Source organism: Rissa tridactyla, chromosome 17 (assembly GCF_028500815.1).
Source record: "Rissa tridactyla isolate bRisTri1 chromosome 17, bRisTri1.patW.cur.20221130, whole genome shotgun sequence".
Taxonomy (NCBI): Eukaryota; Metazoa; Chordata; class Aves; order Charadriiformes; family Laridae; genus Rissa; species Rissa tridactyla.
Window position 1 is genome coordinate 6,991,624 of NC_071482.1, and position 18,567 is coordinate 7,010,190.

The window sequence follows — 18,567 nt, forward strand, 5'->3', positions numbered from 1 at the left end:
AAGCAAGAAGCTAGTTACAGATGCAAGAAGTGCCCTCCAGTGAAGCCCATACAGCCCAGTGCAGCTTTCACTAGCTTCACTCTGGGAGCACTGGTACAAACATCGACTGTTCCTGCATAACCGACTCCATCTTCAGGAGTTCCTTGAACCATGGCACATTTGTGGGATGCCGGACTAAGTGATGAAATGTGTAATTTACAACAGTGTTTGCAGCATGAACTCTGTCCTGGCAGTTTCATGTCCCAGTCTGTACAGCGTTCGTGGAGACTGGTAGAGATGCACGCTGCAGAACTGCAAGAGTAAGATCCTCAGACCATTAAAAAATGAGTGACAAAGGAATTCCGGAGGGAGTGGGATATGGTCCTACGCAAAGAGTGGACTTTGTTGATATGCAGGACAAGAGCACGAATGGACAATATGTGCTTTGCTTTTATTTGAGATTCAGTAGATGCAGAAAGGGTCGTTCCTTACCTTGATCCATTCATGTGGTCATATTCCCTTTTTACATTGACCCGGACGGGCTGATTAATCCACTCCTGCTGAGGAGGCAAGGGGTTGATTTTGTGCGGCTGGCCATAGTCAGGGTTCCCTGAGGCTGTCATATCTGCCTTGGGGAGGTGAGTGGCGGCGCCGTACGTGGAGTCAAAGAGGGACTGGTCGTCGCTCACCACCGACAGAGCCTCCTGAGGAGAAAAAAAACCAAGAGCTCAGAGTCATGACTAAACTAGTAACTCCACTCTTATTCTCTCTTTGAGCTGGTGAGCACCTGCAAGGGCCCCACAGCTGCCCAGCACTGTCTGAAATTGCCATCTGCCAGGATTGCAGATTGAATCAGATTCTTTGGGGTCCAGTAACCCGTATGCAAAACCAGTGGGTTGCTTTGCTGGCTGCTGTGTTGCTCTGGGTGGGGCAAGAGTTAAGGTTAACTTGACTTCTGCAAACAGTAAAGGTGGCTGCTGGGTGCTACGCCATTCTCATTGCTTGCTCTAAGCAGCCTCATCTGTGATTTCATACAGTTACCTGCCCACCTGCCTGCACTTGCTGGTCCAAACCCAGCCAAAGAGATATGTAGTATGCAACATTTCTGGAGTGCCGTTTGAAGGTCTATACATCTTCTTTCAAAGGGGTTTGTGTGGTGTTTATATTTTGAGGTTACCAGCGAAGGAGAAGCAGTCAGTACAGGTCAGAGTTATGGGTGTTAGTGGTGGGATAAAAAATGCGTTACTTTACCCTTTTTGTTTATTTTGTGGGAAATCTAGGACTCGTGAGTTACCAAACTGTGCATTTCTAGAAATGCTTAAAAACAGGAAATTGTCATCCTTTTTTTTCCCCTGCTGAAACTCCAAATGTTGACAAAAAGTTTTGACTATCAATTTCCCTGCATTGATGCGCTTGGGTTTTCTAAATGAAGCATGCCAGGCTCATAAAGGCTTTGGCACAGGCCTGCCTTGTTCAAAGTGCATCTGACAGGGTCTGCATGTTCTTTATGGAGCTAAGCTAACCGCACATAACACAGCTGCCATTATGGCTGGCAAGCCAGAAACTGAACAAGGAACCTCCCAAACTAAAAGCACACACTACTTTCATGTGAGTTAATGGAGCAGACCTCCAAAACAAAGAGAGCAACAGACCCACCTACCCTGTGGGCTGAGAATTCAAAAGGCCCATAACATCAATGTGCAGCAGTGGGTTACCCGTGAACACACAGACACTGTCTTTGCTTTGAAAGCTGGTGTGTTGCTAAACCCTCGGCGCTCCAAATTCACAAGACGTAGTCCAAAACATGAGCTTTTAAGAATAATAAATTATTGCGCTCGCGCTCTCCCTCACTCCCCCCAGTAGTCATTTCTGAGGTTAGTTTTGCAAACTTTTTCCATGACCAGGGAGGGAAACAGAAATTCTGAAAACTTAGAAAAGTGCAGCTGCTGGAATCCTCCGATTACATGAGAATCTAAGCGCAAATCAGATCTTACCAGGCTCATGATATCATCACAAAAAATGTCAATAGTTAGGGTCTACTGGGTAAATATGAGAATCCCTCTCAGCTTGAAATTAACCCACTTAGAAAGAAAGAGTCAGGTCAGTGCTCTGCATTTACAAATATCAGCACTTTTCTATCTCACATCTCGGATCACGTAATAAAACCAAATAAGCCTCAGTAGCCTAGAGTTTAAGTGGGCCTGACTAAGCTTGAATTCAGGGGAACCCTCAAACATCTGCATGAGTCCTGCTGAAATTACAGTATTTGCTATAAAAATTTTGTGAGCAACCTCTCACACTGATCAGCTGTGATGACTATTGCTTTTAAACAACAAAAATCAGAGCTTTTACCCAACACTGCCTAAAGGTGCATATTGCAAGGAGCTCAGACTGCGTTCATCCTTTCCAGCAGCTTTTTCTTGGTGGATCCACAACCTTTCAAAAATAACCCCTCCCTTTTTCAGCTTTAATTAGAGTAAGGTATGGAGTGGAAGGTGCCCCTCGGAAGAATTTCCTTGTGGTGTAATCCCATATGATCACAGCCTTGTGTCAGAAACTCCTTTAAAGGGATTGAGACTATCTCCAGGCTGTAAACTTTGCCTGTGTAGAAAGGCAGAAGAACACAAGATCTTCTGATGACAGCTCTTAAAAGAGAGCAAGCCTTTCCATCAGAGGTAAGGATATAGTGACTTGCCACTTCTCTGGTTTGCTGAAGTCAGGATGTCAGGCCGAGGTTCCTAAATGACACATCTTCTGTGAGCCTCTGCTTCCTCTCCGTACAGAAAATGTGGGGATCCCTACATCATGGCATGAGGTGAACCCCAAATACCTGGGGTGCTGGAGAGACAACTGTCTAGACCCAGTCTCAGCTATGCATTGATACTACTGGTCAGAGGCACGGAAACCATGAGTACCACTGAAAATTCATGAAATAAAATTTTAAAATGTTTTGGTTTGGAGATTTCCAGTCTAAAAACATACACAAAGTTGGGGTTTTTTTAGGGAAACAATATCTGGGAAAATGCTTTTTCTGCCTAAAGCCATTTTTCTTCTGAAGAAAGGTTCTGGCGGGGAAAAATTTGGAAAGCAGGGATCTTTCTGGCCACCTCCCCCCCAGAAAACCCCCTCACAAACCCACCCCAAAGAACACCTCTGGACTAGGATCAATGATTAGGGTTGCATCCAAGTACAACTATCTTTACATATGCAGGCAAGTACACACTTTTCTCTGATACGCCGAATATCTGATGGAGAAGCCTGCCTCCTCGGATAAGCATCTTTCTTGAAAGACAAAGCGGCTTCTGGGCCCTGCCTACAGCTAACAGTTAATGGGGACAACGATAATCTCACAGGCAGGCAGCAGTTGCACCGAGAAAGCTGAGCGTTTTGCTGCTTGAATGCAGACAGACTGCAAACTCTACTGTCTTTAAAACTCTGTTGCACGCAGGAAAAGAAATTCAAACACGATGGCTGCCATCATGGCAGGCTCAAGCAGTTACTGAGCCAGGAATCGTTTGAGCTTAAACCCTGAGTTAGTTACAGCCGCAACAGCTACACACTCAAGGCTCTGGGGGAACTGAAGACACCCAGAGCAGATCAGGCAGAGATAGTGGCTTGTAACACCTGCTTACGACCTGGGTCGTGCATGCAAATAGCAAACAAGTATTGCTGATTGCATGCAAGGGAAGTTGGGTGGCACGAAGCCAAGCCCTGCTGCAATCAGCTTCTCTGCGGGGTGTACGTGTCCGGCTTAAGAGAAAAACAAAGGGGTGGCAAACAACAGGTAGCCTTTAGCTGGCAGGGTCAGGGCATGGGGACCACTCAGATAATGTCTTAACAGTAAGGACTACCTGGGACTCTCTTGGAAGAGGACAGGGCTCGGCTGGTCCTGCCAGAGTGTCCAGCTACAGACCCAGGTGGGGAACGTGTACAACCTTCCTTGTACTCACTATCAGAGGCCCTGCTTGGCCAGATTCAGTTTTGAAGGACTAATCCGTTCAGGAAGCGTTTGGCTTCAGTTCTGGCTGAGGAAAAGATCAACAGTTAAACTGAGTACCAGAGGGAAAATTTCTATCCCCTGGAATCGAGAGTTGCTTAGCATTTGGCGACGGGCAACTGGGAAAACACGTCGAGGCGTTAAAGGCGCTAACATAACCTAGCCAGACAGGCCACAGCTCACCAGGGCTCCCCCCATGCTGTTGCCTCCCCGGCTGTGTCCTTGAGCTGGCCAGACTGAGTCTGAGACAGGGGTCTTGTGTGTATTATTCTGGCATATATGTTACATTATATTGCCTCTGGGAAAAGGCTAGCTTCAGTTTTTCCAGTTTTTAATCACATTCCTGGCATAAATGTGGCAAGTCCCGTCTACGGCAGCTCGCAGCACAGAGAGAGGTAGGTTCAACTCCCTGTGAAGGGCAGCCCACCAGTGGACTGCCACAAATGAAAGGCTCCCATTGCTATGGCTGCTGAAACAACTGCGCTTAGACTTGGCACACACTTCTGGATCCCTTCGAGTTGAAAATGTCATATGACCATTATTAATAACAGTTTAGAGTTGTACAAGGTTGAATTTGCAGTTTTCCTTTTTTCAGACGAGCCATCTAGACCCAGATCCCAGGTCTAAGGCTACAGTAAGGTGAGGCACACTTGGATTTTGTCCCTATGTGCTGCGGGAAAGGCAGCCTGTTCTTCTGGTCACACAGGTAGCACAGTGGGGAGGGCTGACAGTCCACCAGTGCTTCAAGCAAGTTATCCTGATTCCTTACCACGAAATGGAGGTGGCGTGCAAGCTTTAGTAAAAGTTTTCACTGAAGTAATTGAGCAGGACATTTGAGCCAATATATGAACGGAATGGGTCTGAGAAACCACCCCTAGGTAAAAGTCAGGGGCAACTGTGCAATGCAGACCTATGATGTGAATCATCATCACCATTTTCCTCACAGTCCCTGACACAGTCTTTCTTGCATTGATGACTGCACTAATAAGACATCCCTCCCTGGGTTGTCCTGATGTCCTCGCTAACCTCTGGAGGTTTGTCTTGGACAAGGCCCCAAAAAGTTCAGGTTTTTAACCTTATCCAAAGTTCACTGGCAAGGAAAGCTCGCTACAAGTTCCCAGTTCCCCGGTTTCACCTCTGTGAGAAAGGTCACGAAAACAAGAGCTGGTGAGGTGACAGTAGGCAGTGCTTTCATCCCAGGTATAATCCACTGCCTACAATAACGGCTCTTTCCAGGTGCATGCAATGTGTATTCACCAAATATTGACTTTGAGCTCTTCACGTTCACTTTTCTGGCCATAACCACATTTAAAAGGCATTGCTAAACATCAAAGGTTCATCCTCCTCCACAAAGTCTGACTTAGAAGAAAATGCTGAGTACTTGAACCATCATGCCATGCATGGAAAGATTTACGTCTACCTCTAGTGGGGTGACTTTTTTCTTTTCTTTTTTTTTTTTTTCCTCCAATAATATACTTTCGCCACTCTTAGTCCTGTGAGGAAATCATTCCTGAAATACTTTTAGAAAGAGAACGTTACCAACACAAATCCACTGTCTGAAGAGCCCAGATGTATGATGCAAAGCACCGAAATATGAGGTACCAGCAGCAACTAGCCTTACACACAGCTTGAGGTTAGCACAGAGGATCTATTCCTTGAATAGAAATGACTTTGGCACTGCAGTGTTAGAAGTCAGCGTTTCTGCAGCCAACATCTCATTCAAGCAGAAAAGAGATAACATCAGACTTACAAGAAAATGAGTCAAATTTAAAAAGGAGCTAAGTCTGTGTTGATCTTGGGGCAGCAACTTCGGATGGATTGGACACTGAATGAGGAGGCAAGAAGGCAGAATATTATTCTCATCCCTGCCCTCGATCTTTGGCATAACCTTTAGCAAGGCATTAACCTATCTATCTGTGCCTTTTTGCTCCCTTCAGTCCTCTGTTGCCCTGATCCGTGCACGCTGCAAGCTCTGTGGGGCCCAGAGCCTTCTCCAGTGCTGTTACTGGAAAACAAACAGGAATTTTTCCGGTTATTCAAAGCAAGGCCTGGAGTGCAATCCCCCACTCTAACATATCCAGTCTTTACACCTAACCAAAACAAAAAGATAGCAAGACCTCTGCAGCTTTTTCAGCACACTTTTCTTGAGGTTTGCTCACGCCACTCCACCTTCCTTACAGGATATTGTGTGATTGGTGCAGGGACTCCACATAACTCCCCTTGGAAAATTATAATCATAGGCATTTTATTGCTAACAACCACAATCCAATCTTGTGCCCTTCACAATCAATTTAAGGCCTGCCTCTACAGCAGGGGATTTGCAGGCCGCAGCTAGCACCAGAGATCCATCATAAGGCTGGAGTGAAAACAGCAGGCTGAGAGCCCTCGCTGCCAAAGTGCATTGCTCTTTGCCTCTTCTATCTACTTGCAGCATTGCACAGTGACCGACAAAGCTTTCTGGTCACAGTATTTTCCAGTTGAACTGACGGCATTCGGGTTGTGGCAACCCAAATGCTGGTAATTCATGCCACAGATCTGTCCCTGCCCTGAGGAGGAGGGACAGAGGAGATGCAGTCTCACTTTCACTGCTGCAATAGCAAGACTAAGGATTAAGAAGAAGGCAGCATACCTTTAAAATAAAGTTTCTGCAGATTTGAGGCTTGCTTTGTGTATAAAGGAAGGCTTTCCTTTAATTATTTTGATGACATCCCACACTGCAATAATTTTGCTCTTACTCCGCACTGAAGACTTGCTCAAAACTATACAAAGCAGGTCACTACCTGGACAAATTGGGAGGCAAGCTTTCCTCTGCAGCTCAGCCTGCCTTTCTTTTGCTCTCCACCCAGAGTACTACATTGGAGCGTAATTTGTCAGCCTTAGAATACAGCATCATTTCTTCACAATTCAAATAAATGGGAAACCACAACTTAGTAACTCATGCTAGGGGGAAACAAAGCAGGGATAAGGTAGGCATACATAGCAAAAAAACCACTGAAATTAGTCAGCTAAAAAATGGGGCAAAATGAGTTTGCAAAATTTCTCATAAGGAAATATATCTTCCTTTTTTTATGTTCACTATTTCCGCGAAATTTCATGCCAAGCAGGTAAAAGAAGGCTACTAAAATGAATGCTTTATTATTTTGATCTGAAGATCCCCAAAACCTGACTCAAAAAGAAAAAAAATATTACATCATGCTTCTGTACTTGACTTTTCAGAAAAGCCTTTGACTTCATGCACATGTTTATATGATCTGGACCAACGACTTTTTTTCTCGGTCTAGGCTGAGAACCGACATAAATCGGTTCAGAGCCTATTTTGGTTTGTTTCCAACAGGCACAACACCAAATGGGAATAACCAGGTCACAGTACTCCTCCCCAGCAAGTTGCTGCATTAGGGCTGATGATAAGGAGGTTTAGGGGCACCAGCCCCAGGGAAATCTCCAGGAGACACCTCTGTGTGGTCTCAGCACAGGACCAGGAGAGGAAGTGGAAAAATAAAAGAACCTGCCCAAATTACTGCTGTGGCCTCTTGACCTCTTAAAAGTAATATGGTGAAATCTGAGGCTAGAGAGACTGGACATGTCTGATAAATGGTGACATTTCCATCATCTAAGTTCCTAAGTCCTGGAGGCTGCAGCTCTTCCTTTAAAGAGAACGGCAGCCGTGCTCTGGAGCATGCAGCCTCCAGGCCGGTCTCCAGCCGGCTTACCCGTATCCCCCGGCCTATAGATCGGGATTTCCCTAAGCGCTTCTACCCGTCTTGGGTGCTGCACACCCTGCTGGTACGGATACATGCTGGGAGCAGCGGATGAGCTGCCTGCCCACTAGCGCATGAGGGACAAATCACAGCTTTTGGCTTCTGTTCCCAGAAGGTTTGGGAGAATTCCTGCCCAGTTCTGCCAACCAAGACAGGTAAGATGATTTAGGATGAGTACTGAACCTTGGGGGTGAAATGTTAAGCCTGTTAAAAGTGCTGGAAGCTTTGCCATTGGCATGGCTTGAGCCAGATTTCATTTTTTTGGCAGCTAATTTAACTACAAAAAGATTCGCCTCCGTGAATTAATCAGAATAACTCTGCTGAGGTGGGAGGATCTCAAGATCTTTTCCAAGCCATGTCATGTTTCCAGAAAATCGGTCAGGCTTTCCCATGTATTAACACTCTCCTCGACCAGTTTACTGTGCATATATCACCACTGATCTCTGCCCACAGCTTTTCTGCTCCAAAGTTGCCCACGCTCACTAAAAATAACTTGACACCGTGGGGGTGATTGCTTTGCAGAGCTGGGCAGTCAAATCCACCTAGCTCTAATTCACCTTCCTTTTAATTTTTTTCCCTCACCCTTGTAAAATAATTGACTTGCCCTTAGCAGATGCGTTTGTAAACAGAGACACATGGATATAACTGTGAACATACACACTTCAGTAAATATTATTGTAGCATTTTTATGGTCTTTTCTGCTGAAGACACATGGAGGGAAACTGTAAGATGGTTTCAGAGTCTGGCTTCCTGACAAACCCAAACTATCCTGAAGAATAAATGCAGTCTATTGCTACGCAGAAATTCTGTGCTGACCTCAGCTTTGTCCTGAAGCACCCACTGCCCAACTCCGCTCCTTCATGAGGTGCCAGAGGCTGCTTTTCAGTGCAAATATTTCATCGGGAGTTTGCAGACTGACCAAGCACTTTGTTTCAGAAAACTTGAGCTCACTTTAAACTGCATTTGCCTGTTGCAATAGTGCCACCATTTCTCTGAAAGGAGAGCTTTTTGGTGGTATTTTTACTCATACCAGAAGCTGACACTATATAATGATCCTGCTGGTTTTGTTTTCCACATGCAAAGAGCAATCGAATCTTTTCAATATAAATTATTCACCCTAGAAAGGAAAACAATAAAATGAGAAACCCAAAAGTACTGGGGAGTTTGTCATGAGAGAGGGTATGCCACATCTACGGGCCTCCTCTTTAACAGGCTGCCTTGGAAAAAGACATAAAGCGGAGTCTTAAAAGCATGAAGGAATAGGTGCAAACGACAAAATCTTATCTTTTCAGTTGAGGTTCCTACTGCCAAATTATTGGAAGCTGTAAAAAGAGTGTTCTCCCAGGAATTCAAGATCTGGGAGGTGGCAGTTTAGAGAGACACAAATATTTCAGGTTTCTCCGAGCTCTGACTCACCGCTACACCAATGCCCATTCATTATTTTTTATTTCACTTTGATACCATTGTCCCAGTTACATTCACAAACACCGCAATCGTATCCTGTTTTGTTCTCTGACACCATTCCCTTCACAATCGCAGGAAGCCCATCAGGAAACATTCATCGGGTGCTGTTATGTTTCCATCCGCAGAGAACAAAACATGCACTTTCAGCCCAAGATGACTTATTCCAGACTAAGGAAAAACAACAGCATGGGAGAATCAAAGCAGAGTCTCCAGGAGAGAGCGCAGTATGTGCTTCTCCCCTGAAACAGGGGTAAGAGTCCTGAGCAAAGCTCAACGCCTCTTACCTAGGGAATGTTTAGCGATGGAAAGGTTCAGCCAAAAGGAAATAAAAGGCATAATCCATCACTGACATCCACGGTGCATATTGCAAGGTCTGGACACTATATCAGAGGGGGCAAATACAAGTCCAACGCAGTCCTGCAGCTGAATCCTAAACCAGATGTGGCTTGAGATTTCGAACATTAGGGCTCCAGTCTATTTGCGCACTGGGTTTTGCCCCAGTCCCTGAGTTACGTTTGGATTAAATCTGTGTTCAGGGTCTCAGTGCTCGTGATATTCAGAGGATAAATTCCGTGTTTCAGCCCAGAGCTGGTTACTTAGGCTTGTTGTCAAGTGTGCATCACATGAAGTATGGAGATAAGAGGAAATGGGAGTGGTGGTTCAGGACTCATAGGAACCTACTTCTTCCCCAAGAAGCATGTGCATATGCTCGATAGAGCACTGTGAAACTGTTATCTGCCTCTTAACCAGAAAAAATGGCATTTACTGGGATGAATAAGTCCCAAAGTTGAGATTTTCAAAAAAAGCCTGAAGTTACACAAGTCGCATTCATATTTAGCGGAAGTTGGGAGCCACAGTCCCTTGAATCCCACTAAAATATTAGGTTTAAACCTCATGAGACAGACGGGCTGAAAGACGAGCAATTAGCAACAATACCCGGACCAGGTTTTCCATTTCCTTTGCCCACTGATCCTGGCTGCAAATACAGGTGCCATCGTTGACCAGCTGAGCGCTTAATAAAGGCGTGCATTGATGCCTTCTGCAGAATACCCTGCTGGCTCCTTATCCAGTTCCCAACTGGTCTCCTCCACTTGGCAGCGGAACTGAGGGCTGCCACCCTGCTGGGATGGCATGGATCTGTGTTTTTCTTGTGCAGCGAGCCCAGCCCCTGTGGCTCCAGTGACGAGATTGTTTCTGCATACGCCTATAGGAAAAGCAGAGATTTTGCGAACAAGCCCGCTCGTGGCATTCCAAGGAAAACAGCCCAGCAGGATTACACTGAGATATTTTCTTTGTCAATCTCAATCGAGATACTTGAACAGGAAAACCCAGTTTACACCACTGGAAGTTCCCAGGGGCTTTTCATTTCTTTACAAAGAAACACTGATGTTTTAATTTCGCTGCAAGAGAAAGGTCCTGGAAGAATTCAGGGATAGCCATCACTCTTACCTCTTGGACAAAAAGTGATGGGTTCAAATCCTGTACCGGCACCTGGGCTGGAACCCAAGGTTAACACTACAGTACAAAAAGGAGTTGACAAGGTGCTGTTCTTCCTAGGGATAGCAAACACCACAGAGGAAAGACTACCCTACCAACACTCGTTTCAGGAAACTGCAATAGTAAAATAGCTTCTGTTGCCTAACGCTATAGTGAAGCTATTGCTGAAGACAAACATACAGACTAAATATATACATCTAACTCCACCTCTGGTGTCCCGTCTGCTAGAATTGCCCAGTGAATGCTGCCTCCTGGCTAACTCAACAAGCAGGAGATCTGAGAGTAAAAATTAAAAAAAGGCTACTTTACAGTTGTGTTAATGTCCCCATGTCTCAGTTTCCCTATCGGTATGATGCCTGCCCCTGAATGAGCTCAGATTTTCTGGAGTGCTCCAATGTTCTTGGAAGAAGGAGGTCATAGAAGTGACAAGTATTATTCTAGGGCTGGAACCGCTAGACAAAAGCAAAACTTATTCTCCTCCGAGGCTGAGCAAAAAAATTACCAAAATCTCTTATCAGTAACCATTAACAGAAAGTCTGTTGGTTTTATCAGCATGGTACTGAGAAGGGCTCGGAGCTTTGCTTAGATAAATGAGATCTCTTGCTACTGCCACCTCAAGAAGGCTGCGCTCAGGGATAGTTTTTCACACCTGGGAGAAGTAATGGCTTCTTCTCCCCGGCTCCCCTCAGCCGGGTGAAGCAGAGCAGGGAGGCAGAGGCCGTGAATGAGTTCATGGCAGGGAGTTTCGCATGTTTTGCTGCAGGGAAAGCAGGCAAGGCACAAAGCACAGGGTCACAGCGTGTTTGGGAGGGAGGGAGCGGGGAGCCAGCAGCCAAATCCAAGCGCTGAGAGCGATTCAGTGCTGTGGCTTTAGGTAGGTGGCTCAGCTCTGCATCCCAGCGCTCTCCTCTGCCGGAGGTGATGCCAAAAACATGTACACCCAAGGGCCAGTTTCGGGCTGATTCTGTCAGGTTTCTGTCATCTCTAGGACCTTTGCTCAGACCTCCACGTGATCCACACCGTCCCTTATCAAATCCCCACCTGTAGCAATTAATGTCATGGTTTTCTGGATTTTGTTTCGCTTTGTGGTTTTTGATTTTTTTTTTTATTTTTTTTTTGTAATGAAAATCATTAGCTCTGGCTTGATAACTGTGAAGTACGGAGCTGTCAGGCTCCTACTTTGATAGCAATGTATAGACAAAGCCAGTATCTCAGGGGTGCCACGCAGACAGAGATGAGGTTGTTACACTAATTTTACAGCATGGGAAGCAACACAAAGCAACCAAACACTCTGCTAGAAGTCATTTGGAAGACTGTAGCTAAACCGAGATTAAAACCTAGCCCCCCCCACCCCCCCAAAAACAAAGCTTGCTTTCCTATAGAAAATTGGGCTGCCTTTACATGCAACACTTTGTGATGTTTTCCGAGATGCCTGCAGTATGTTTTCCTTTTGCTGAAGAGTTTCTTACACTCCAATCATGCTAACATAAATAAGAAGCAGGCCTCTCGGCACATCTCCATGTTCTTAGCAGAGCTGATACGGCTGGTCTTATCTCTAACAGGGCAAGTCCCCTGAGCTGTGTTGAAAAGCCTTTTATCAGATGCAATTTAAAGAGAGTTCTTTCTGAGATGTAGTTCTAGCAGCTCTGGCAGGAAAGTGGGGCTTCTGACTAAATCTCCTCTGGTTTTGTTTAGCATTGGAGTGAGGGAGTAGGACAAGGTCCTATTTGTGGGGCCGGCAAGACAGGGCTGCTCCTTGCGCCTTCCCTGAAACACCGCTCTGCTCCCTCAGTCAGAGGAAAACCCTGTCAAAAATGGCTTAACGATCTTCTAATATTTCCATGCAATTAAAGGCCACATCTGTCTCACAGACCCCGTCCTCCTTTGCTAATGTACAGACATGAACTAAACAGTCTGTCTTGTCGATTCGCAGGGTAACAAAGGGGCCTATTCATAACACAGGCACTTTGGCTATTTTGTGTGTGTGAAATGAAATAGAGTTTGCATTTGGAGAATAACCTGTGTTGGAGCTAGCAAGAGATTTCTGCTCTAATAAATCAATCAGCTTTACCGGCTAATAAAATAGCCCCCCCTCCCAATTCTGACTGTGCTAACCAGACAGCCACCCTACAGAAGGGCAACTACGGTTTCTGTGCAGAAGTGAGACCCTACGCTAGCTTCCTATTAAAACTCTTAGGATTAAAAAAAAAAGTAGGTATCAGCTCAGCTGGAATTTTTCAAGCAGCTCAAGAGAAGGAGTTATCCCCGGCCCAAGGAATGTGGGTGTCATCTTTGCGGCCTCGGCAGTGCTAGGCAGTGGGTACGCGTTTTACTACTGTCTTTAGCTGGCTTGGAGCCAGGGACGGTTCTGCTCTTGTCTTTGCTCAGTTCTTTCTGAAGAAAATGGGAGCACTGCTGAAATAAAAGACCCAACAACCAACCGCCCTTCAAAAACCCATTTCTGATTTGTTAATGAAATTGAGGGCTGAAAAAAAAAAGAAAACAAATTGAGGCACACGTTGGCATAGTCCCAAACCAATACCAACATTATGTTTTGCCCTGACTAAGAGTGTCAGGCAATACCTGCCTGTGTATCCAGATGGACAGGGCAGTGCAAGGAATATATCACTGCTTGTCTAACATTTTGTTTATAAATGCCTTGGGGGAATGGGCTGGTAGGGTTTTTTTTCCTGTTTTCTGGGCCCAGCACCTTGGCACGCTGGTCCATATTTGGTCATGGTCTGTATCTCTGCTGTCTTAGAGCTTTCACAATACAAACAAATACACTAATAATGTTCACACCTCAACATACTTCATTTCCTCAGCTTTCAAGTGAGCAGGAAGTGTACAGGAAGCACAGAAAAATGGTCCTGTGGTTTCAATACTAGAGTGATACTTGGGACATGTGGGCTCATTTACCATCTAGGCAGCAAAATCGTTTGTTCAACTCAAGTGAAAGTTCTCTATGTAAAATCAGGGGCAAAGGTGGGTGTCAAGGCCGCAGGGTAAGAGATGGACAAACCTAGAATACGGCAAGATACCATTTTCATATCCTGAGAAAATTATGGAGACTATGAGAAATTTTCCAATCCTGACATTGGACAGAAAGTCAAAACTATTATCCAGAGAAGTCCACCTTAAGTTAATGGAAATATTTTGTCTCAGATATTCTGAACGTTTCGTTGCAGTTTTAACCTTTTCATTTTTCTTAAAATATTGCACTTGGCTTATATTTCTAAATAAAGAGTAGTTTCAAAACAAAACTTGGAAAACTTGAGAAAGCACCAAGTAGGGCTTTCAGCAAACTGTCAAAAATTAACCTTTCCAGTGAATAGATAGGACTTCAATAAATTCGCCTCTTTCTGTCAAAAAGACACTAAGTTGAAAAATGTCAGACCGTATCTAACAGGAATCTTCTCGTATACGTCCCTGATACAAACGCAGAGTGAAATCTGTTACAGCTTTTGGAGACAGGACCAAATTAAGCCTTTTTAGGCTTGCTACCATGCCAGCAAACCAGTGGAAGTTTTGCCTTTGTCTTTGGGGTAATGTATGATCGGACCTTCCATGCAGCTGTTTGCATATCCGTGCACTTAGATGTCAATGCACGAATGACTCTGACTCAAACGCACACAGTATGCACTCTCTGTCCTGGCAACATTTCAATATCTAAGCAGTTATAGCCTGTAGACTTTTAATGATATTTTTAAGACTTTATACAGACACCTACAGAAGCAATGAGATGCTTAGAAATATTTTAAGAAAATTGTGTAGTTCTTAACTCTGGCTGATTTCATTTGCCTGCGCAGGTACCTCAATGTCTTTAAGATTTGGCATTTTGATATCATGGCAACTAAAACTACGCCAGATTCTGATCCTGGAGGGAAGTGGAGGTCTCCAAGAGACACACGTAAGGACCAAATAAAAACTGCAGCTCCCTTCTGGGGCACCTGCCACAGACTGGACTGACCAGCTCTTGCAAGCCTGAGCTGCATCCTCCGGGGGTCTGATTCTCCTCCCAGTGCTCAGGGAGTGCAGGCACAACCATGCTCTTTGTTAAGGCACAGGTTCTTACTGGTTTGGAAAGGTACCACATGAACATCCAAGGGAAGTAGCGTGTCTTCCTCATGGCGGGTCTAACAGTCACTTTCCTCATCAGCATCCTCTTAAGAGCAAGATTTTTGCCAGCCAGTACTCAGTCATTCAGCAGTGCCTCTTCGTTACCTGCCCTTTCTCTTCCTGTTAGTTTGTGATGACGATTAAGACAATTCCTCTTCAATGGGGACAAAAAGGGGATTTGAAACATTGCTTCAGATGATGTTTATACGATAAACAGTAAGACAGAAAGTCAGCTCCTCACACACAATGTAGCTTTGAGGGGACCTGGGGTCTGTTGGGTGACTTGGTGACAAAACACTTTTACAGAGCTGTGGCAAAACAGGGGTAATAGAGAAAGTGACCTTTTGGGTAAAGCACTTCAAAATTAACACTGTGTGAGAGCTAGGCATGAACAATCCAGAGAACACAGGAAGAAAGAGCTCGTATTAGCATGCCACGCACTTGCTCACACAACAACTGCAGTTCTCAGAAGAAAGCTATAAAGTGGGGATGGTGGCATTACAGCAGCACTTTGGGAGATTTTGAGAAATATTAGGGCCTCTCTTGTGCCTTGGAGCTGTACACATTCAAGTCTTCCCCAAAACTCACTCCTTTTGGTTGGGAATGAGAAGATAAGACAGGCAGAAAACCCAGAGGCTGGCTTACAATATTCACTGACTGAAGACATGGGCACCCACTGTTTGGCTACACCATAGAAGCTGACAGAAAATTTTTTGCTTCAGAGGTACTTGTTAATGCACCGCAAAAGGCTACATGATTGGAAGTCTGGCATGCACCAGTTAGTACAGCTAATGAGGGATCAAAAATAAATATTAATGTTGCCAAACCACTACCTGCAGGTGTGAGAATAGATTGGCCTACCTGGAAATATGAGTCATCTCCCAACAAGAGCTGGTAGCGCGAAAGCTTGTATGTGGTAACATGCTAAAGATACAGATAAATGTAGGTGTGGGGAAGCAGAGACTGTGGAGCACCCTCTCTTCTGTTTTCACAGGAGAGCTGGGTAGTCTCAATTAGCTTCCAAGGGCTACAGATCAGATCAGACCATCAGACCATGTCCCTGACTTCAGAAAAACAATGAACTGTAGGGGAAGCAGCTGAAAAAAATGAAATGGCGATGGTTTAAGCTCCCTCTTTGGTTGTCCTTTCCAAGCACTTGGTGCCCAACTGGTCTGTCCCACCCTCCTAGCATGGCACACCTGGAGCGTGGCCCATAGCTCCGCTGACACAGGTATCTAGGTTGGAAAGGACCTCTGCAGATCACAGCAAGATATGTTTTACGTATCTTCCACTGAGGTAATTAGAGATGCTCAACTCTCCCCTGCTACTTCTTCACGTCACAGTAGACGTAACATGTTTAGGAATGCCAGAAGACCTCAGGGTTAATTTCCAGGAAAACAATTTTTTTTAGTACCATCAAAGAAAATGTTAGGTGGGGGTTGTTAAAAGTGTCAAAATATTGCCTTGCTTTATCTCACATACTAAAGGTCACGTTTCGGAGTAGATTTCACACCACTTTTCTCATCTATGAAAAACTTTAACATACAATCGAACAAGACACAAAGACATCATTCACTGAAGGTCAAACAGCACAACTGTAGTAAAATCAGGCTGAGGGCCCGATTGTCTGGATTCTCACGGAACTGCTTCAGATGCTGAGCCATCGTGTGAGATGTAAGGAAGGTGTTTTCTTTAGGGACATCTCCAAGGGCATAAATATGAATCAGGCAAGCAAAATACATTTTATCCTTCATTTAAAGCTTTTGAAAATCCCACTCCCTGCCTTAACTCAGTTAATATAAAAATTGTATGGAGGTAAAATCTCAATAAGTAGGAGCAGGAACAGTGCATTCTGTCTCTGTTTCATTCATCAGGCCTTTTTTCCCCCATTCTTGCCTGCTATTCCCATTTCCTTCCTTGCCTTTCACATGAAACATATCCATTGCACACACCCACTCTGCCTCATTTGTTCACATTCACAGACAAATTGTTTTACAATGATCTTTTTTAAAAACACACCACTTCTGAGCATTTTTTTCTCTTCGCATGGATAGCGGCAAATGGATTAGCTCTTGGGGCCTGGTTCCTTTCACAAATGGGGCAGTTTCTCTTCAGTTTGTCTATCTCATGCTATCTTGGCAAAATTCTCTTCTTTAACCATTTTCTCATATAAACTGGAGGAACAATTTATAATTGCTTTTGTTGAATGAAGATGGGATTGACTACCTGATTAAAACCGACCACGTAGGTAGAAGTCAGATCCAAGCTTAGTAAACCTGGGTAATGTAAATCTGGGTTTGTTTTTCACTTCAGGAGGAAACTTTTAAGACTTAAGTAGTACAATATCTTCTTTGGAGGTGCCCAGGTTCTTTTTTTATATATGCCCTAATTTTTTGGCTTAATTCGATGGAAAGTCTATTCATAATCCAGGCTTTTAGTTTGTTCTGTGTAGTAAAAAGCACATTGCCAACACTATTTAAAAAAAATTACCGGTTTGAATGAAATTGCTAAGTTAAAAATTGTATAGTTAGAGGAACTTTCAGTCTAAAGACTTAATTCATACATTAGACGTCAGGGGCTTCCCTCTGCAACTTTTTTGGCATCTTCTCCTTGTATTTATGCAATTAACAAGCAGATGTGAGTGTAATTTTTGCTTCTGTTTCCACTAAAATAACAAATCCACTTAAACAAAATATACAATTCAGTAAATATCAAGCATAAGACATTCAGGAAAGAGTTTGCCTTTTGCTCATCCCAATTGATATTTTAAAGTGGGTTTAATTTCCTTTAAGTATGACAGTCAAAATTAACAATGTGCATAAATTTCAATAACCTGGGATGAGAAATGTATGTGACAGTGACTCATTATATTCAGGTCAACTCATCTGTTCACGCACACAAGTTTACCATTTTGCTGCCCTAAATTCTTTAAATAAAGAAAAGAATATTGCTCGATTCATTAATTATGAATGTTATGCTCAGTGGAACAAACCACAGGTTAACTGACAAACAATGCATTTGTTTAGAAAGAAAAACACCCCCATAACAATTAGCGAGAGAAGCCGAGATGAAGGTTAATGTATGTGTTACTATGCGGATTATAGTTACACCCTTGCCCAGACGCAAACGCTGTGCAAGCTGCAGTAAGAACAACAGGAAATGGCCTGGGGTATTTATAGCATTATTGTGTTTATCCTGAAATGATGTTCTGCACAGATTATTATGAAGTTTTTCGTGGGAGAGGATACAGCTTGTGTCAGCTGGAGATTTGCATGCACTTCACCCAATATGCTCTTGCCTAAACTTGCATAGTCCCCTCTCTACCTTTCTTTGCTTTTTAAAGGTTTGCTCTATACTAGGACTTCGCTGCAGCTGACACGATGGGCCGCCCCCCCGCAGTGCAAACAGGAACCCTGGTAACCAATATATTTGGCCTAAACCTATTTGTTTCACCCGATTTACAAATCCACAGTGAGATGTCATGAGAAAAAGAAAAAAAAAAACCATAACAAAAGCCACATGTGTCAGTGGTCCTGAATTTCTGAAAAATGCAGTCCATGCTACACCAAGACAAAAATTCTTCTGTGCATTTTGGGTCCTATTGACAAAGAATTTGATGACACCAAAACCCTTTTATCAGAACCCAGTGCTCACTATTCAGGACAGATTAGTCCACTCCTGGGATTCAGTTTGTTTGGAGAATTATTTCCATGTCCTTTATTTTCAGGTAGGGTAATGAAATACCTTCCCATT

At 44.1% G+C, this 18,567-nt stretch overlaps 1 protein-coding gene across 4 annotated transcripts in view; it reads right to left on the reverse strand.

The window, feature by feature from the left end:
- Positions 1-18,567, reverse strand: part of FLI1 (Fli-1 proto-oncogene, ETS transcription factor) — an 89,125-nt gene that overhangs the window by 38,234 nt on the left and 32,324 nt on the right. For all 4 annotated transcript variants that reach the window (XM_054223149.1, XM_054223148.1, XM_054223150.1 and 1 more), the window contains one exon: positions 472-683. In XM_054223149.1, the coding sequence (XP_054079124.1) occupies positions 472-683 (212 nt within the window). The remainder of the gene's footprint in view (positions 1-471; positions 684-18,567) is intronic.